The 22,460-nt window shown below is 41.2% G+C and overlaps 1 protein-coding gene and 1 non-coding gene across 4 annotated transcripts in view; both read right to left on the reverse strand.

The window, feature by feature from the left end:
* Positions 1-22,460, reverse strand: part of sppl3 (signal peptide peptidase 3) — a 187,424-nt gene that overhangs the window by 141,026 nt on the left and 23,938 nt on the right. The window contains exon 2 of one of the 3 annotated variants that reach the window (XM_078553988.1): positions 10,759-10,827. The exons of 1 other annotated variant lie outside the window; for it this stretch is intronic. In XM_078553988.1, the coding sequence (XP_078410114.1) occupies positions 10,759-10,772 (14 nt within the window). In that variant the 5' untranslated portion in view covers positions 10,773-10,827. Of the gene's footprint in view, positions 1-10,754; positions 10,828-22,460 lie in introns of those variants that run through there. One more of the 3 variants, XM_078553990.1, reaches the window with a different exon arrangement.
* On the reverse strand, positions 9,107-9,269 carry LOC144688084 (U1 spliceosomal RNA). Its single transcript, XR_013578293.1, has one exon. It is a non-coding gene; the product is annotated as a U1 spliceosomal RNA (small nuclear RNA).

A 22,460-nucleotide genomic window follows, 5' to 3' on the forward strand; every position in this document is an offset into this window, starting at 1 on the left:
AGTAACTATGAATTACTATGCAATTAAAAACCCAGTCACCCCTCATTCAATAAGGCATAACTTTTTCCAAGGGGGTTTTTATTTTTTTTTACAATGAGTAACAGTGGAGCGCAAGCTTTTGTCAATTCATTGATTGCAATCTGGGGGTGCCTCAATAATACATTCGCTGGAGAAGCAAAGAAACACTACTAACAGCAACGTTTGGATTGTCATGTTATTCTGCTGACAGCTTTGCTGTCATTACCAACACAAAATCCGAGCCAATGAACTGAACTAAAATATCACTCGGACCTTTACAAGTTTTTCTTTGCGACGAGTGGGAAGGGATAAACCACAATACAAGTTAACAACACAAACAAGGCAATTTTAATAATGTTTAAAGGAATTTTCAAAATTCACTCTGTGTACAAATTATAAATATGACTACTGGACATTCAAAGCTATTTTTGAAAATTTTGAACAGCATCAAGATTTTTAAAAAAATGTCATTTGTTGGTAGCAAACCACTGATGGGAGACCTGGAGCTCAAAAGAATCTGCCACATAAGTGACTGCAATTCCAAGTAATTCTGCATACATGAAGCATGTTGAAGCAGGACTAAATAAAATATTTACATGGCGCACTGCTTATGCCAAACACAAAAAGGTATAAATGGTATACCTTTGGTATAAACAGCCAGTACAGCTCATTATTTATAAAACTTTTGTCTGAACATCCCAGGGACATTCCATCCAGCACACATGGCTGAAAGCTATCCCCAAGGGAATGCAAACCTGATTATGGCCAGACAGTAGCCTCTAAAATGGTTTCAATATTGCAACGTAAACCCTGAAGTTAGAGTATAAATGACACACCTGGCATCTGGAAAGTGTTCGTTGGTATCACTTACACCAAAATACATCAAGGAGCCTACAGTTCTTTTCAGGTAATGCCAAGGTTGCACAAGTTCTATTGCCACATTTCATACATCTAAGTCTAGGCACCCACAAGCAGCGAGTCCCCAGAGGGAACGTGAAAAGGATTTGAAATAGCTCTAATAATGGCAAAGAGCTAATCAATTATAGACTGAAATGCACAGTCAGACCTAAATCAGTCTCATCCTATTGACCTGAAGCAGCTCCAAATCTTGGCAATTGCATATCTAGGACGCAAGTAAGGGAATCAACTACTGAAACACCAAGCACAGTAACCAAACATACCATTAGTATTACATAAGCCAGAGTACCAGAATGATGAAAGTTACACTGTCATATTGCTCACTGCCAGATAGATAAAATAAAACACACTTCCACCAAGCATTTGCAGCTTACATCTTCTTTGCCTGCCACTGGCTAATACAGAGATTGGAATGGACGAATGTCTTAATTGTGAAAGCTGACAAAATTATTCTGTGACTCAAGTTCTGGGGCTTCAAAGTAAACCTTTATTTACTCCTCCAGATGCTAACCAGAATATAACAGCAAGAAAGTATGAGGTTAGTTGAAGAGGAAAGTACAGAAAGATGTTTGTAGAAATTTATGAAATTGTTAAATTACTAGAATTTTTAGTCAGTCATGTTCTAACATATCATTCAAATCCAATACTCATTGTCATATTGAATGTTAACTCAAATTATTTTTCAAGAATGGAAGTCCTTTTTAAAATATCAAGAGTCTAGGGATGTCTAAAAATCTAAAAGGCTATCTGAAAGTAGAAATATTAAATATTTCTCAATTTACAAATCCAAATATCACATTAAGCAATTAAAATCAAAGTGGCAAAAACAGCCAATGACAATTTCAGAGGGTCACTTCAAATTCCACAATGAGATTCAATACTTGTCAACATGTTTAATTCAATGCAATTAGGTAAAGATTTCAAATTACTAAACTAAAGCAAATGTAGCAATGATGCTCTTCAATTTCACCTGCATTAGATATTTTCAAAAGAAAATAATTCCCAGTAGTTAGGTAAACATTTCATAAATCTTGCAATAATAATCAAGGTGAGGTGGTGGTAGAGGAACACTTTCCACTTAAAAATCTACATTCAGTTGCAGTCAATCTGCTAATGTTGGGACTTGCACAATAATTTATCTACCGCAATTACTACTCTATATAATAGATTTAACTGTACACACCCAAATCAAACTACAAAAAAAAAATCCCAATCCATTTGACAAAGAAAAATACTGACTCATACAGTGTTGTAATACTGCTTATTTTAGAAACTAAATGAATCACATGAATTAGCAGATTCCTCAGAAACCATGCCAATCCTCATACTATGGATAGACTACCACAGGGGTTCGCAACTGGGCATCCATGGCAAAGGTTTTAAGAGTTTACGCCGGGGGGGGGGGGGGGGGGGGGGGGTATGTCTCCTTCCCTCAGTCAGTCACTCAATTCAGCCATCTGCACCCTCCCTGATTGTTGGGTCAGGTCTTAGGAGTGGAAATAGGGTTGCTAGGACATCAACTGCCACTAACAGTGTCCCTCCTGCTGTGGCAGCAAAGAGAATTAACCTTAAGCAGATGTCAACAGATAGGGGAGGGATCTTAAATGGTGTGCCTTGCATAATTAAATCATAAGAAGAAAGAATGGGTTCAAAATTGTTACACCAAGTGCGGAGAGGAAATCTGTCCATGCCATCAATCTGGAGAACAAGGTTAAAACTAAGTTTTATTTTGTTTTCCTCCAAGATGACATTCACAATCTTCTTGTCTCCTTAAACTGCATCCCAGTCCTACTTGTATTATGTGCCCCTAGTTTGCATGCAGCAATGAGGCTTCCAGTTAATTCAGGTGTATAACAAGTCCACCCATTGGAAGACCACTGGAAATATGGTGGGTGAGAGGGGTCCAAGTGGAAGAGGGTGGTAACTGCAGCATAGCTATTTTCAAGCCCTGTCCATGCAACTTCTGCTGGGTAGGCCATGTTAAAATTCACCCAGTTATTTAAGTTTGAGAAGCTACAAAGGATCAAAGTTACCATCAAGATTTTGCTTTGAGTCTTGCAAATTTAATGGGAGGTGGAGGCGTAGTGGCATTGTCACTGGACTAGTAAGCCAGAGACCCAGAGTAAAGCTCTGGGAACCCAGGTTCAAATCCCACCACGGCAGATGGTGAAATCTGAATTCAATAAAAAATCTGGAAGCAAAGGTTTATTGATGACCACGGAAACATTCTCAATTAGTTCGCTAATCTCCTTTAGGGAAGAAAATCTGCTGTCCTTACATAGTCTGGCCTACATGTGGCTCCAGACCCACAGCAATGTAGTTGACTTCTTAAATGCCCTCTGAAATAGCCTAGCAAGCCACTCAGTTGTACCAAACTGCTAAAAAAGTCTAAAAAAGGAATGGAACCACACAGACTACCCGGCATCAACCCAGGCACCGGAAACGACAAGGGCAAACTCAGCCCTATCAACTCTGCAAAGTCCTCTGGGGCTTGTGCCAAAATTGGGAGAGCTCTCTCAGACTAGTCAAGCAACAGCCTGACATAGTCATACTCATAGAATCATACATTACAGATCATGTCCCAGGCACCACCAACACCATCCCTGGATGTCCTGTCCCATCAGCAGGACAGACCCAGAAGAGGTGGCATCAGTGGTATATAGTCAGGGGGGAGATTTCATGGGGTCTGGAGTCAATGTTGAGAACCCCCAGGGAGTCTCATGGCTTCAGGTCAAACATGGCCAAGGAAACCCCACCTGCTAATTACCACATACCGTCACCCCATAGCTGACGCATCATTACTCCATGTTGAATGCCACTTGGTGTGGCAGGGGCGCAGAGTGTACTCTGGGTGGGGGACTTTGATGTCCATCACTAACAGTGGCTTGGCACCATCAATACTGGCCGAGGTCTAAAGGGCATAGCTGCTAGGCTGGGTCTGCGGCAGGTGGTGAGGGAACCAACAAGAGGGAAAACATACTTGACCTCATCCCCACCGACCTGCCTGCCGCGGATGCATCTGTCCATGACAGTATTGGTAGGAGTGAGCACCGTGTGTTGCGTGGCACTACCAACAATAGGAAAGATTTCCAATAGATTTAGCAACTCAAAACTGGGCAACCATGAGGTGCTGTGGGTCATCAGCAGCACCAGCATTGTACTCAACCACAATCTCTAACCTCTTGGCCCAGCATATTCCCCACTCTACCATTACCACCAAGCCAGAGGATCAACCCTGGTTCAAAGAAGAGTGGAGAGGACATGCCAGGAGCAGCTCCAGTCATACCTAAAAATGAGGTGTCAACCTGGTGAAGCTGCAGCACAGGGCTACTTGCTACTTATGCGGTTTGGCACCCAAGTGATAGAGGTATGCAATTCTGCAACTAACGGATCAGATCTAAGCTCTATAGTCCTGCAACATCCAGTCATGAATAGTAGTGGACAACTGAACAATTCACTGGAGAAGGCTCCACAAATATCCCCATCCTCAATGATGGGGGAACCCAGCACATCAGTGCAAAAGATAAGGCTGAAGCATTTGCAACAATCTTCAGCCAGAAAAGCCTAGTGGATGATCGATCTCGGCCTCCTCCGGGGGTCCCCTGCTTCATAGATGCCAGTCTTCAGCCAATTCGTTGCACTCCATGTGACATCAAGAAATGGTTGAAGGCACTGGATAGTGCAATGGCTATGGGTCCTGACAATATTCCAACAATAGTACTGAAGACTTGTGCTCCAGGACTTGCCGTGCCCCTAGCCAAACTGGTCCAATACAGCTACCACACTGGCATCTACCCGGCAATGTGGAAAATTGGCCAGGCATGTCCTATACACAAAAAGCAGGACAATTCCAACCCAGCCAATTAGCACCTCATCAATCTACTCTTGGTCATCAGTAAAGTGATGGAAGGGGTCATCAACAGAGGTATCAAGCGGCACTTACTTAGCAATAACCTGTCACTGACGCCCAGATTGGGATCCACCAGGGCTGCTCAGCTCCTGACCTTATTACAGCCTTGGCTCAAACATGGACAAAAGAGCTGAACTCCAGAGATGAGGTGAGAGTGACTGTCCTTGACATCAAGGAGCCCTAGCAAAATTGGAGTCAATGGGAATCAGGGGGAAAATTCCCCACTGGTTAGAGTCATACCTAGCACAAAAGGAAGATGGAGGTCAATCGTCTCAGTTCCAGGGCATCACTGCAGGAGTTCCTCAGGGTACTGTCCTCGGCCCAGCCATCTCCAGCTGCTTCATCAATGACCTTCCTTCCATCATAAGGTCAGAAGTGGGGATGCTCACTGATGACTGCACAATGTTCAACACCATTCGCAACTCCTCAGATACTGAAGCAGTCCGTGTAGACCTAGACAATATCCAGTCTTGGGCTGACAAGTGGCAAGTAACATTTGCGCCACACAAATGTCAGGCAATGACCATCTCCAACAAGAGAGAATCTAACCATTGCCCCATGACATTCAATGGCATTACCATCACTGAATCCCCCACTATCAACATCCTAGGGTTTACCATTGATCAGAAACTGAACTGGGCTAGCCATATAAATACTGTGGCTGCAAATGCAGGTCAGAGGCTAGAAATCCTGCAGCGAGTAACTCACCTCCCGATTCCCCAAATGCTGTCCACCATCTACAAAGGCACAAGTCAGGAGTGTCATGGTATTCTCTCCATTTGCCTGGTTGAGTGCAGCTCCAACACTACTCAAGAAGCTTGACACCATCCAGCACAAAGCAGCCCGCTTGATTGGCACCCCATCCACAAACCTTCACTCCCTCCACAACCGATGCACAGTGGCAGCAGTTATGTACCATCCACAAGATGCAATGCAGGAACTTACCAAGCTTCCTTAGACAACATGTTCCAAACCCAAACCCAAACCCACTACCATCTAGAAAAACAAGGGCAGTAAACACATTAGAACGCCACCACCTGGAAATTCCCCTATAAGCCACTCACCACCCTGACTTGGAACTATATTGCTATGCCTTCACTGTCACTGGGTCAAAATCCTGGAAGCCCCTCCCTAACAGCACTGTGGGTGTACCTACACCACATGGACAGCAATGGTTCAAGAAGGCAGCTCACCACCACCTTCTCCAGGGCAATTAGGGATGGGCAATAAACGCTGGCCTAGCCAGCAACGCCCACATCCCATGAATGAATTAAAAAAAAACTTGAGAGGGCGTCTGTTTTCCAGTGCACTCTGCTCCAGCAGGCGGGTTGCAGACGTTGGTGCTGTGTTTTTTTAAACACAGGAAGGCTTGGTTCAATTAGTTGTCCAAATAAATGTATGTTTAGTTTCATGATTTTTACAAAAAAAAACTTGTATTGTGGTATGGGGAATTGTTATAACAGCAATGGAACTCAAATGCAAAAAAGATTGAGAACCCTACTTGGCTTTACCTTGAAATTGAAGCATTGTTTGAAATTGCTAGGACATTTAATAATTTTCACATGGAGTCATTTTAGCTGGAATATAACTCAAATGACAAAAAAGGCTATCTTGGAGAACTAGCTTCAACATCAGAGGCCCAAATTCATTCGAACAACTTGGATATATTATCCAGGGTTTCTCAAAGCTTTCAAATAGTTCTAGTATAGTAAAGCACCTTAATGCAAGATTCTCTCAAAACTAAAATTCAGTTACAACGCCCAATTCCAATCAAGCTGTCCTTTACTGAATTGCAGTTGATCATGCTGATTCTTCTATCTTGTACCTAACGACAGAGGAAACATTGTTAAAGCAGCAGCTTAACATGGTTGGACCAAGGACACTTCCCCGAAGAACTTATGCGTGATGTCCTGGGGCAGTGATGCTGGCCTCCGACAGTCACAACCATCTTACTATGTCACATTGGACCAACTTCTATCGGGAATGCTTTACGTAACGACGTATTGATAGATCTGTGATACTTTTAGAAACTAAGGCAGTCGCACTGAAACATAATGACTATTGAATCCTTCAACATTTTTAGAGAAGTGGTTGAAAGAACAGATTTGAAACCAGCCCAGTCCAAGAACTGGAAGGTGTCCTCACCGACAACCATAAATGTTGAACATTGTACAATGCAATGCCCATTCTAGTCACCCAAACATCCAATAACATGATAGAAACAAAATGTTGGAAATATACCGAAGGCTCTCTAGGATCAGTCTAAAATGTTACATTCAAAACTTTAACCAGTCTTTTCTCTCTACAGGTGCTAATTTTTCTTTTTATGCTTCAGACTTCCAGGATTTGCAAATTTATGCATTTTAAATACATACAAGCTGATAATCTCAAAGGAAACATATGCTAAAACAGCTAAGGTGGGTAAGAAATATTTGCATTGGTGCAACAGGTACCAACCAAAAGGGCTGATTTTAAAAATATACTGTTGGGCACTTTGGAACAGGCTAACTATTTAGAGATTATAAAATTGCTATTTTCTATCATTTGTCATTATAGAGTCATGGAGTCATTAAATCGCATAATGAGATCAGTGAATCATGTCTATGTCAGCACTTTGAAGGAGTTATCTAAAGAATTGCATAGTTCCCCAAACCTTGCAGATTATCAAGTGCAGGTCCAATTGTCTTTTGAAAGTTTCTATAGAATCTGCTTCCATCACTCTTTCTAGTTTTGTGTTCCAAATCTTAACAACCATTCGCTGAAAAAAAAATCCAAAAGCAAAATTCTGCAAATGTTGGAAATCAAATAAAAACAGAAAATGCTGGAAATACTCATTTGGTCTGGCAGGATCTGTAAAGAGAGAAAGAGGGTTAACATTTCAGGAACAATGGGTCACAATCTTAGGACACAGGGTAGGCCATTTAGGATTGAGATGAGGAGAAACTTCTTCACTCAGAGGGTGGTGAACCTGTGGAATTCTCTACCACAAAATTCTGTGGAGGACAAGTCACTGGATATATTTAAGAAGGAAATAGATAGATTTCTGGACTCTAAAGGCATCAAGGGGTATGGGGAGAGGGTGGGACTATGGCATTGAGATAAAGCATCAGCCAAGATCATATTGAATGGAGCAGACTCGAAGGGCCGAATGACCTACTGCTGCTTCAATTTTTCTATGTTCTATGTTTCTATGTCTGTGATCCTTTGCCACAATGGTCTGTAAAAAAAAAGTTTCACTTCATTTCTCTTTTAGATTTTTATTTTAAATAAATGACCTCTGGTTATTGACCAATAAGCCAGGGGAAACAGTTTCTCACTACTTGCTCTCTCAAACTTATTTTGAATATTATGTCTCCCCTTAATTATTTCTCGTCCAAGGAAACCAATCACAGTTTGTCCAATTTCTCCACATAAGAGAAATTGAAATTGTTTATCACAGATATTGTTCTCCTAACCTCATCTGTATCCTCTCCAAGGATTTGGCACCCTTCCTAAAGTGTGGCGTTCAGAATTTTACACAACTGGGGCCTAGGAAGCGATCTGAAAAGTTTAGCATGACGTCAGAGCATGACTTCCTTGTTAAAGCCCTTGTTTAAAAGCAAAGTATATACTTTAACTGCCTTATCAACTTGCACTGCCACCTTCAAAGACTTGCAAATATCTATCCCAAGTCCCTCTGCTCTTCCATCCACCTCAAAATTGCACTCTTTAGTTTTTACTGCCTTTCCATGTCGTTACAGCATTAATCGTCTGCTGGTGCAAAACTTATGCAATGACAAAATGGGACAGGCTCAGCGGACCAGCTGGTCTTTTTCCCTGTTTGTAACTCTACGTCTGTGTATAAAACGTTACTTTGCTATTTGGTGCCAAAAATCGAAAGTATCTTCCCTTCACCACATTGACCACCACCCACCACCCTCCCCCCAACAAACTAGGAAAATAGACAAACCTTGCCTTCACCATGTACAGTCAATGCAAGTCATTTTGTGCGGAAGATGCATTTTCAGGAATCTGAAATCAATCACCTAAGGTTCTGTAAAAGAATTTTACAAGAGTCTCCTTCCATGTCGATAGAAAACTGCACACAAAAAAATCCTTTAGTGTGTATTTCAAAATCCTTGTAATTTGATTACAATCACCCTGAAATAATATTTTTTTTAAAATATAGAGTATTTTTGCCCTATATTGCTTGTATTGGATAACGTATAATAAAGAACCTTCTTCAGGAAACAAGTTGAAATCTATTTTTGAATTGGTAATCAGGGGAGAGCGCGAACGCAGTCCCCCACTACCACAAATTTTGCAGTCGGGTATCCCGCATTTGGGACATCGCAGGCATCAGCACACCCAAAGTGCAATGGGCTAGCCTCGTCCTGGGAGAACCACCTTCATGATCAAGGTCTCTCCCCTGCCAGGTAAGTAAAGCACCACAGCCACACTAGACGAAACAGGGGTAATCAGCAACAGTCAATTATCCAGGATGTTAGTGATCATGTGATTTCAGTCATATATGCCAATTAACCTTTAATACTCTGAAGAAGAGTCATACAGACTCGAAACATTAACTCTGTTTTTCTCTCCACAGATGCTTTTAGACCTGCTGAGTTTTATCCAGCATTTTCTGTTTTTGTAACCTTTAATACTGATGGGCTCATATCTCTAATCCAGTATCCCTGGTTAAGTCTGTTTCAATTTAAGTACTGATAAAAGATTAAAATAAAATTAATTCTTAAATCCATTTTGTTACACCTTAATGTGTAAACTTCATAAGATGCAATTGTGTAGACCACTTATGATCTTTAGTCCATTAAAAGTGTCCAGTAAAGTAGGCTATTAATCACTGTTATTCACCACTGATTTTGTTAATTATTATATACCTTCATGAAAAATAGATGCTGAGCCAGAAAAGAAATTGGGAGTGTGCCCAAAAGCTTGGTTGGAGAGATGTATTTTGAAGACGTTTTGAAAGGAAGAGAGGTAGAGATATGGATTACTCAAAAAGCAAGGATCAGAGGAACTCGGGGCTGGTGATGACTGCAGAGAAAGGGTTAGGCACGAACATGGAGGGATTTAAAAATCAAGCTAATAATTTTAACTAGGGGAATGGGCAGGGGAAAGATTGAAGGGAAGTCGATGATAATCATCAAGGATAAGGGCCTTGGGCGAGGGGTACAGGTTACATGCAGCAGGATTTTGGATAAGTTGGAGTTGACGCAGCATGAAAGACTGGACGCCAGCATTCAAACAGTTGAGCCTTGAGGTGTTGAAGGCATGTGTAAAGGTTTCAACAGGAGAGGGGCTGAGGTAAGCTGGAACAGAGCAATGCTGCACAGGTGGATGGATAGAGACGGCATGGGGTTTGAAGTTCAATTCAAAGGCAAACAATACACTGATGCTGCTAGCAAACTGGGTGAGCCTCAAGTGTGGGATCAAAGAGGGGGAGAACATCAGTAGCAAGGGATCGGAGTTTGGGGTGCAACCAAAAGATGATGGATTTGGCCTTCCTGACACCGAGGTGAAGTAGTAAGGACACACCCAAGACCAACGTCAAACAAACAGTCCAAAAGTATGGCGGAGTCAAAGGAGGTCTGTATATTTCTGTGTCATTCAAATTACTAGGGGTTAAGGTTCTGTCCAAATAAAATCATGTTAGGGGCACAAATTCTGTGCGTTTAGAACTGAAAAGGCATTCAGTTTCCAAATTCAAAAAGGAATTTCCCATTTGAAATCATACCATCAAATGTCATCGTAAAGTCTCACTACTGGTTCTTCTAAAAAAGGATCAGATATGATATGATGCACACTTGTCCTAGCAAGATTTCTACAATTCCAAGAAACCAATACTAGGACTGAGTGGATTAAAAAACACAGCAACAATGCTTAAATCCCAACAGGGAGAAAGACTTACATACATAGTGCTCGACATGACTTCTGGACATCACACAGCAGTTTACAAGCAACGGAAAGCATTTGAAGCACTGCTGTAAAGTGGGAAACACGACAATCAATTTATGCACAAGCTCCCACAAACAGGAATTAAATAAATGACCATATCACCAGTTATTAGGTGCTACTGTGGGATGACAATTGGCCAGGAAGTCACAATTCTCCTGCTCTTCTCTGAAATTATGCCACTGAACTTCTATATCCAACTGAAAGGCAAGGGTCATCTGAAAGATGGTGCCTTTGATAAGCCAGAACTCATTCAGTACTGCACAGAAGTGCCACACTAAATTACATATTCAAGTTCCTGGAGTGGAGCTCAAGCTCACAACCTTCTAACTCTGCCTCCGAGTGCTATTCCTGAGGCATGAATGAAAGCCAAAAATAATTACTTTTCAAAAATCTCAGATACAATTTAATTGGAAAATTAAAAACACTTCAAGGCAAGACACAGAAATTTGAAGCTCAAACTAGTCAGTTTCTGAAGTATGGCACACAAGCAAACATTTAGGGTCAGTCAGTGGAGAGGGGAAACCAATGTCCAATTCTATAATGTAGTCTATACATTTGAACTGATATGAGCAAATCTGAATGAAGAAGCCAGATTTCTATGGAGTAAAAGAGCAGTTCAAGAAAAATGCAAGTATTTTTTTGGAAAAATGGGTCATCCCTCAAGAAAACTGCAAATCGCCACGAGTCACATAAGACTTGGACTCTTCCACAATTAACATATGTAGATATGTAGATTCAAATTGACAAAGGAGGTCTGGAGAGGAGATGGTGGTTTTTGTCGAGGTTCATCCCGAGCAGTTACGTGACACAGGACTCCGTGCTCTACGGGCTGTTCCCAGGGACACACGTACAGACAAACATCAACTGCAGCTGGAGGATCATCAACTCGGTGAAAGATGCTCTTTGGTCTGCCTGAACCTTGTTGGTCTTCCAGTGTAAAGAGTTGCCCCCGGCTGAGTGTTGCAGACTGGCACATGCCAAGGTCCAGGATTACGTGCCGAGAGACACACGAAAACTTGGGGTAGCTGCCTCAGAGGCGCAATGGGAAAGGTCACTGTCTAAAGACCTTTCAGCCATAGTGCACTGAGGGGCTGGGAATTGTATAGACCCTGCCTCACATTGAATGTATGCAGTGAATATTACATGTATCACAATTGTATTGAAGCACCCGAGTGCAACATGATCTATATAGGCAACTTAAATACCATTGCGTGTCTGACTGTCTGTTATGACCATTTTGAAATGTCTGCAATGCTCCTTGATTGTATTGAAGCACCTCAGGGTATGACATGATCTATGTGGAATGCTTGAATATTATTGCACTTTTTTGTGATGGCAATTTTGAAATGTTTTGTTATGTTCTTTCAGATATTTTATGAATGAAGTATGCTTTTGCAAAAAAATAGATTCAAGCTGATGTAAGCTCTCAAAAAGCCTCCAGTAAGCAAAAAAATCAGCCAAAAAGGACTGTTACACAAGTGGAAATTTTGTTCACAATAGATATATTGTGCCATCAAGTTGATATGCTCAGTTTGTTTCCCATATTATAGCAGCCATGTTATCAAAACACAGTCTCCTCCTCCAGTGGAGGACTTGAATACTACACTCAACATACTCGACACTCCTTGAAGGGGCGTTTGCCACAGCACTGCTAAATTAAAAAGTGAACTCTAAAACTGCAAACTATTAGACAGATTTTCAAAATAGTCTTACAACGTGGCAATTAGCCACTTTTTCATGGGCAGTTATATACACAGCCTTTTTTTTGTACAAATCTTTGTATCATAATGCAAACCTGCAGACCCACAGAATCATCTCAGTGCAAATTCCTAGCATATCCTTTTTATTTATGAACTCTTTATTTAATTTTAGACTCTGCCTATCCTCATATGCCATTGATATTTTTGTCACTACATATGCCCTAGAGAGGGACTCAACCCACCAACGCACATGAAAAATACATCCTTGTCTCACAAACTGGTCTCCAACTGGCCCACAGGGACGTAGCAAACTGCCAGAGCACAGCATGAATCAGGAAAGCAATGGACAGCAATTGTTCAGAGCACTGATTGCCTGGGATCTTATCAATAACAAGAATATATAATCACAAGTTTAAACAGGCTGAATCATGAATAATTTGGCCCCGATTCAAATGTTCAAGGTAGCACATAATTCTTCATATTCAGTTTGGATGCAATCTTTCCCAAAAGAATATTAACACATTCAGCAAAACTTATGCCTACATTTTCTTTCACTAACTGCACATCACGGTTGAAACTTCAAGAACAGAAGGATACACTGATAGCATGCCAAAACATACTTTTACTTTAATGCTTGCAATTCATGCAAATAGTTGTTTCAAAATCCCCAGAAGATGGAAAAAGTGAGTCTTCCAGACACCCTCGCACTGCATCTGTGCCTCCTTTAAACTCCCAGACAATGCGCTGTGTTAGGAAATAGAGATCGTTTAAGTATGTTATATTTCTATTTATGGGTGTTAGGAATGAGTTATAGCTTTAAAGTTTGACTTGTATTTCTGTATCTGTATGTTAAGAGAAGTCAAACTTGAGTTTTAGTTTCACTTTAAAAAGGCTGCTTGAATTTCTAATGAGGAGTTTACGACTGCTATAAAAGGTAAACACACAAGAGTAGAAAAACAGTATTGTCTAGCAACAGGCAGTCAGATAGGCAGGTTCCTCCCACAGACATACACACAGAACTAAAGGAAACAGCAGGTTTTAAGTTCAGTTGAAGCCAGGACTCCAGAGAGATTGGACACTGGGAGAGGGAACTGCAGATTTCCCAAAAGAAGAAAAAAAGGTCCTAAGCAAAGAAAAACCCCAAAAATCCAAGTGAATGGAAGAGGGGAAGGTCCAAAGGAGACCTTGTAGTCAAAGGAAGGACAGGAACCTGGGAAAAGGTCCTGTTAAGTGAAGTTAAGCGTGAGAGACAGAGAGAAAGGCTCCAAGCTTCAGTTTTAAAGTGAGAACAGCTTGCAAGGTTCAGAGAGACAACTGAAGGTCTGTAATTCTTTGCTATGGGTACGTGAAGCAGTGGTGCACTGTTAAGGCTGAGTTGGTGAGACAGTGTACATGGAAGACAGCTTGAATACATGTGGTGACCCAGGGAAGAGGAACATCAGAAGCAGAGTTCAAAACCCTGGAGGTGAACCCTTGCGAAGGCATCCGAGAGAAAGCGTCGGTTTGGCAGAAGATTCCAAGGAGAGGTCTTGGAGAGTAGAGACTGGAAACCCTTGTGTGAAGGACGGAATTCAGTGAGGCTAGTTGGCTCATGATGTGACAAGCATCTGGGGGGAGTTGAAGAGAGATAAACAGCATCTGGTTGAGATGACGTCTGTTACTTGAAGTCAGAGTGTGGTGCGTCTGACCACCGGGTGCCATAGGTTTACATGGACTAGGTGCTTAAAGTATAAGATAGCCTTTGTGACTTGTGTTATCCTTACAAAACCTGTATATGTATCTGTAAAGGTATAGTTGCGGGTGAAGGAGTATTGTAATATATTTAATCTTTTCTTGTTGAATAAATATTTTATTTTTTTGTAAAAATTTCATCAGCTGACCCTTGTGACTCTGTTCAGTAGCTACTCTCCACTTATTTAAACAAACAAATAAAAGTTAGGATCTATCAGGCTGGGTTCCACCTTGGGATCAGGCTTGTCCAGGGGTAATCTCAGCTGGGGATCATAACAGTGGTTACTTTTGCAAAGTTCTGGTGGGTGTCAGCCATTGTACTGTGGTAGAACGCTCGCCTCAGAGCCAGGAGGTTCTGAATTCAAGCCCCCCACTCCAGGAGTTTAGGCACATATCTAGACTGACACTACACTGTAGTGCTGAGGAAGTGCTGCACGATCAAGATGCTTTTCTTTCAGATGATGCATCAAACCTCATCTGCCCTCTCAGGTGAATGTAAAATATATCATGCGAACACTTTGAAAACTAGGAGGGGAATTCTCCCCAACAACCTGACCTAAATTTATCCACCAACCAACATCACTAAGACAGGTTATTTGGTCTTTAGTGCCGATTGTGGTACCTTGCTGTCACAATTTTTACATTACAACAGTAATTACGTTTTAAAAGTACTTCATTGACTATAAAGTTCTTTGGGATTTTCTGAGATGGAGTTATTTCCTTCATGGTGCAATTTGCAAACTGGACTGATGAATGTGTTTTTCTCTATACAGAAAGCTAATCTTTCATATTAAACAACATTATATTTCCTTTAAATAGAAGATGCACCTCTTGACCGAAAGTGAAATTTTACCCAACACAAAAAAAGGATAAAATTTTAAACAAAAAAAAAATCCAGGTGACATGATGATGATCAACCAAACCATGCACTTCACCAATCTTGAATGCTGAACCAACAGCAAATTACACAACAGTTTTAAACATAAAATTAACAAATTTAAAAGTTCAAATGGGTCAAACTAAAGCACTGTTTAAACATAACATTCAACTTCCAAGAGCACATTAGCTGTCAAACAGACTGACTTTCCATATGTCCTTCAGGAATCTCAGTACCACTCAGCATTCACAAAAGACTTAACAAGAGCAAGCAATATGTTACAAAGTGGTCATACGAACTCACTGAGCTGAGATTAAGTGACATTTATAAACTGAACAGTACAGCTAAGATGTACTTGATTTATCACAACAATAACCTTGTCATCAAATCAATTTTTTTCCTTTTATTATAATCCTTTAAAGAAATCTTTGAGGTGCAAGAGAGTCTCTAGCACTGAAATAAAGCTCTGAAGAGTCATACGGACTCGAAACGTTAACTGTTTTTCTCTCCACAAATGCTGTTAGACCTACTGAGTTTTTCCAGCATTTTCTGTTTTTGTTGTGACTGAAATAAAGCTGTTGGGTTAAGGCTAACTCTTTCAAGAACCAGGTGGTCAAATGACTCTTGTGTGTGTTATGATATATCTGGTCCTCCATCTAAAACTCAGGTCATATGCAACAAGTTCATCCGGGACAATAACAAAAACATCAAAACTTAAAACTTTGCCCCATCGTACATTTGTGGTTTGTTCCCTTACTATTCCAGCCTACATCTATGACCCCTCTCTTTAGTTCTATACCACTGTTCCTCTTTTCTAATGGTACCTTTGTGCATTTGAGATATTGAGAACATTTGCATGAGGATAATCATGAGGAGGGTTGGAAGAGGGAGGATAGGGATAAAGTCATGACTGTATGCTAACAAATGTTCATTGGTTTCTTAAATTTCATTTTTTGATTTATATCTTGATTTTATTAATCCATCTGCAATGACCTTGTACATCCTAATACTATTTTATTAAATAATTAAAAGCTACTAAAATTCCAACAAGGGCTAGTCGTTTTACAGAAAATTATTCCATGAAAATGGCAATCCGTGCTGCTTTCTAATTCTAAATTCATATACAGTTTCTGTAATACAAACATTTAACATAAATGTTTTGTATCTGCAAGTTAACGGTCGGACAGCCATCAATATATTTAGCTTTCAGCTCAGTGAGTACACCAAAGTGATCAAGAACAGAAGATAGGACAAAAATAAAGACATATTTCTGAAAAAATTAAATACCCTTATATAGGACTGACTCTTTTTAACGTTCAACATCAAGGTTTCTTTTGCATACAAGTATTTAATAATTGGTCTAGCAGAAAAGTAATAAAATGAAACAAAACACAGCCCACTCCAAACTTGCACAACCAAATTGTGCAAATGATAAACAGGGTAGCTACACCCGAATACAGTAACATATCCCAAGGCAATTCACAGGAGCCTTAACAAAATTTGACATCTTGTCACATAAAAAGATATTAGGCAAAATAACCAAAACCTTGTTCAAAGAGGTAGATTTTAAAGAGCATCTTACATAGGACATGTGGCACAGAAACAGGCCATTTCACCAAACCAGTTCCTGCAGGTGTTTATGTGCCATTCTGGTCTCCTTCCATCTTTCCTCATTTAAATTTATCATAGCCATCTATTCCATTCCCATTCATACACTTGTTTAGTTTTCCCTTAAACACATCTGTATTATTTGCTACAACCACTTCCTGTGGTAGTTAAGTTCCTCATTCTTACTACTCTTTGGATGAAGAAGTTTCTTCCAGATTCCCTATTGGATTTCTTGGTGACTATCTTCTATTGATGACCTCTAGTTATACTCTTCCCCACAAGAGGAAACATTCGCTCTAGATCCACTCTCAAACTTTCATAATGTTAAATACCTCTATTAGATAACTCAAGTTACTTTTTCCCCTCCAACAAATACTTTCCCGTTACATATACCCATGCATTTCCGGTATCATCCTTGTAAATCTCTGCTCTCTCTAGTGCATCTATAGTCTTTTTATAATAGAGTGCAGCATACAGGTCGCCATAAGTGTGACCTAACCAAGGGGTAAAGAGGGGTAGAGAGGCAGAATATTAGGGAGGGATTTCTAGAGCTTAGGGCCTTGGCATGCAAAAAGATCAAGAGTTAGAGCTCTGCATGCAGCCAATAAGTATGTGTGTCCCAATGGATATTTTAAGGCACTAGCCATCATTTGAGATAACAATGCACCCAGGGGGCTGATCTGCTAAAAGGTTGAGTTGCAAACCTCGTGTTGATGGAAACGGTTTCGGTTATCAAATCACACCAAGACTGAATGAATTCATTTCAAAAGCGGTTTGAACATTACTGATTTATTATCCTTTAAAGGATCCAACAGCACTGAAATGCTGCCTAGAGTCATCTAAAGTCATGCCTGTATACAAGGTGTTAGCTTACTGCCTCTGGCAGGGCATTTTATTTTTGAATGACAAAGAAACTTTCATTCCCTATTAATCTCACATTCCTGAATAATTGCCAATCAACAAAGAAGGGGAGCTTTGAGGAGGCATTTGGTTACACAACATCTTGCTCATCTGAAAAATCCCTGGTGCCTATCTCAAAACCAGCAATTCCACGGGTGCTGAGAAGTTACAAAAACGTATTTCAAACAGGGACAGAGCCCTTGCAAACCAACCTGCCTAGGTCCAACTCAAAATGCAGTGAGAACTATGCACTGAACCAGATGTTTATGTTTTAGGAATCATATTTTAAATACCTTTTAAACTACTTGGTTCTGTTTTTTTGTAGCTTTATAACTGGTTTCTATTTTCCTCCCCATAAACTTCTGGGACATATGGGATTAAAAACTTGGGAAACTTGAAAAGATTTATACAACAGAAGGAGGCTACTTGGCCCATTTGCCCATGCTGGCTGAAAAAGACCTATCCAGTCTAATGCCACCTTCCATCTCTCGATCCATTGTATGATATGACACCTCAAGTGCATATTCAAGTTTTTTTTTAAAAATGCAAAGAAGGTTTCTGTGCCTCCCACCCTTTAAAAGGTTCCTGATCCCCACCACCCTCTGGGTGAAAAACACTACTCAACTACCCTCTAATCTTTCTGCCCATTACTTTAATGTATGTCACTTGCTTATTGGCCTTCCTGCTAAAGGAAAATAGGTCCTTCCTATCCATTCTAGGCTCCTTATATAGTTCAATTAAAATTTTCCCTCTGCCTCCTCTGTTCCAAATAGAACAACCACAACCTATCCATTCTTTCCTCACAGCCAAAATTCTTCATTCTTTGCAACATCATCACAAATCTCTTCTGTTCCCTCTCTAGTGCAATCACATCCTTCTTGTAGTGCAACGACCAGAACTATATGTAGTACTCTAGCTGCAGCCTAATTAGTGTGCTATACAGTTCGAGCATAACCTCCCTGCTTATATTCCAAGCCTCAGCCAATGAAGGTAAATATCCCATATACCTTCTTGCCTACCTTCCTACCACTCCTTGAAGATAGTAGGACATCTACACCAAGGTCCCTCTGTTCCTCTACGCTTCTCAAAATCCTACCATTTATTGTGTATTCCCTTGCCTTGTTCGCCCTCCCCGAATGCATTACCTCACACATTTTCTGACCGAATTCTATTTGCCACTTATTTGCTCACCCTAGAAGTCCACTGATATCTTCCTGCAACTTACTTCCTCACAAACGCAACTATGGCCAATTTTATCATCCGTAAATTTCTTGATCATATCCCATACTCAAGACCTCACTATGAATGGATACAGGCCATTCTTGGCCAGGTGATACAATTTTATAGTCAAAATAAGCCCTTTGCTGCCACGATTAGAACAAGTTGCAAACCCTGGGAAATCTTTGGACTAATCATAAAGAGGGCCACTAAATTGAATGCACACTTTAAAGTCAGGTATAGCACTGAATAGAGCTGAAGATGATTTGACAGACAACAAACGTAAAAATACTTTTGTTAAAGTTGCAAAATTGTGGCTTTAATCATGATAGTTTGATAATGATAAAATTGCCAAAAAAAAGCAATGGGAACAGTGAAAAAGGTCTTTGCAAGCACCCTCTCCCACGACAATGAGAAAGGGGACGGGAAATACAGGACTGAAGGTGTTGTATCGGAATGCACGCAGTATACGAAATAAGGTCAATGAGCTTGTGGCGCAGATTGAAATTGGCAGGTATAATGTGGTGGGCATTACGGAGACATGGCTGCAAGGAGATCAGGTCTGGGAGCTAAATATCCAAGGATATACATCCTATCGAAAAGATAGGCAGGTTGGCAGAGGGGGTGGGGTTGCTTTGTTAGTAAGAAACAAAATTAAATCGATAGCAAGAAATGACCTAGGGTCAGATGATGTAGAATCTGTGTGGGTAGAGTTGAGGAACCGCAAAGGTAAAAAAAACCATAATGGGAGTTATGTACAGGCCTCCGAACAGTAGTCAGGATGTGGGGCACAAGATACACCAGGAGATCGAAAAGGCGTGTAAGAAAGGCAAGGTTACAGTGATCATGGGGATTTCAATATGCAGGTAGACTGGGAAAATCAGGTTGGTAGTGGATGCCAAAAAAAGGAATTTGTGGAATGTCTACGAGATGACTTTTTGGAGCAGCTTGTGGTGGAGCCCACTAGGGAACAGGCAATTCTAGATTTAGTGATGTGTATTGAAGCAGATTTGATAAGGGAGCTTAAGGTGAAGGAACCCTAAGGAGGAAGTGACCATAATATGATGGAATTTTTCCCTGCAATTTGAGAGGAAAAAGCTGGAATCAGATGTAACGGTATTACAGTTGAATAAAGGCAACTACAGAGGCATGAGGGAGGAGCTGGCCAGAATTGACTGGGAGATGAGCCTAGCAGGAAAGACAGTGGAACAGCAATGGCAGGAGTTTCTGGGAGTAATTTGGGAGACACAGCAAAAATTCATCCCTAGGAAGAAGAAGCATACTAAAGGGAGGACAAGGCAACCATGGCTGACAAGGGAAGTCAGGGACAGCATAAAAGCTAAAGAGAAAGCATACAATGTGGCGAAGAGCAGTGGGAAACCAGGGGATTGGGAAGCCTACAAAGACCAACAGAGGACAACTAAAAAAGAAATAAGGAGGGAGAAGATTAAATATGAGAGTAAACTAGCCAGTAATATAAAAGAAGATTGCAAGAGTTTTTATAGATATATAAAAAGGTAAGAGAGAGGCAAAAGTGGACATCGGGCCACTAGAAAATAACGCTGGAGAAGTAGTAGTGGGGAACAAAGAAATGGCGGAGGAACTGAATAGGTACTTTGCGTCAGTCTTCACAGTGGAAGACACGAGTGGCATCCCCAAAGTTCAAGAGAGTCGGGGGGCAGAGGTGAGTATGGTGGCCATTACCAAAGAGAAGGTGCTAGGAAAACTGAAAGGTCTGAAGATGGATAAATCACCTGGGCCAGATGGATTACGCCCCAGAGTTTTGAAGGAGATAGCTGAAGAGATAGTGGAAGCGTTAGTGGTGATCTTTCAGGAATCACTGGAGTCAGGGAGGGTCCCAGAGGACTGGAAAATCGCTAATGTAACCCCTCCTGTTTAAGAAGGGAGTGAAGCAAAAGACGGGAAATTACAGGCCGATTAGCCTGACTTCGGTCATTGGTAAGATTTTAGAGTCCATTATTAAGGATGAGATTTCAGAATACTTGGAAGTGCATGATAAAATAGGGCAAAGTCAGCATGGTTTCATCAAGGGGAGGTCATGCGTGACAAATCTGTTAGAATTCTTTGAGGAGGTAACGAGTAGGTTAGACAAAGCAGAGCCAATAGATGTTATCTACTTGGACTTCCAGAAGGCCTTTGACAAGGTGCCGCACAGGAGGCTGCTCAGTAAGATAAGAGCCCATGGTGTTAGAGGCAAGGTACTAGCACGGATAGAAGATTGGCTGTCTGGCAAGAGGCAGAGAGTGGGGATAAGGGGGTCCTTCTCAGGATGGCGGCCGGTGACAAGTGGAGTTCCACAGGGGTCAGTGTTGGGACCACAACTTTTCACTTTATACATTAATGATCTAGATGAAGGAACTGAGGGCATCCTGGCTAAGTTTACAGATGATACAAAGATAGGTGGAGGGACAGGTAGTATTGAGGAGGCAGGGAGGCTGCAGAAGGATTTGGACAGGTTAGGAGAATGGGCAAAGAAGTGGCAGATGGAATACAACGTGGGGAAGTGTGAGGTCATGCACTTTGGTAGGAAGAATAGAGGCATAGACTATTTTCTAAATGGGGAGAGAATTCAGAAATCTGGAGTGCAAAGGGACTTGGGAGTCCTGGTCCAGGATTCTCTTAAGGTTAACTTGCAGGTTGAGTCGGTAGTTAGGAAGGCAAATGCAATGTTGGCATTTATTTCGAGAGGACTAGAATATAAAAGCAGGGATGTGCTGCTGAGGCTTTATAAGGCTCTGGTCAGACCACATTTAGAATATTGTGAGCAATTTTGGGCCCCGTTTCTCAGGAAGGATGTGCTGGCCCTGGAGAGGTCCAGAGGAGGTTCATGAGAACGATCCCAGGAATGAAAGGCTTAACATATGAGGAATGTTTGGGGACTCTGGGTCTATACTCGATGGAGTTTAGAAGGATGAGGGGGGATCTGATTGAAACTTACAGAATACTGAAAGGCCTGGATAGAGTGGACGTGGGGAAGATGTTTCCATTAGTAGGAGAGACTAGGACCCGAGGGCACAGCCTCAGAGTAAAGGGAAGACCATTTAGAACAGAGATGAGGAGAAACCTCTTTAGCCAGAGAGTGGTGAATCTATGGAATTCATTGCCACAGAAGGCTGTGGAGGCCAGGCCATTGAGTGTATTTAAGACCGAGATAGATAGGTTCTTGATTGGTAAGGGGATCAAAGGTTACGGGGAGAAGGCGGGAGAATGGGATTGAGAAACTTATCAGCCATGACTGAATGGCGGAGCAGACTCGATGGGCTGAATGACCTAATTTCTGCTCCTATGTCTTATGGTCTTAAACCCGTGTGCTGTTAACCAAAATTGCTCCTAAAAACTGAAGGAACAAGTTACACCCAGGGAAAGGCTTTTCTAAAGCAAAGGTGGGAGTTTGAGACCAACAGTTTCACACAACAAAAAGCTTGTGTCCCCTACTTGCTTTCTCCTCAAGGATTTTTTAGATTTTTAATTTGTATAAGAACAGACAACGAATTAGGAAAGTGTAGTTTTGCAAAGCAATTTAAACAGCATCTAATCAAATGGGAACTAAGAAGTGAGGATTCTGCAGTGAACCTTGAGTAAAGAAATATGAACAGTGCCACAT

This window comes from Cetorhinus maximus, chromosome 12 (genome assembly GCF_964194155.1).
Source record: "Cetorhinus maximus chromosome 12, sCetMax3.hap1.1, whole genome shotgun sequence".
Lineage (NCBI taxonomy): Eukaryota > Metazoa > Chordata > Chondrichthyes > Lamniformes > Cetorhinidae > Cetorhinus > Cetorhinus maximus.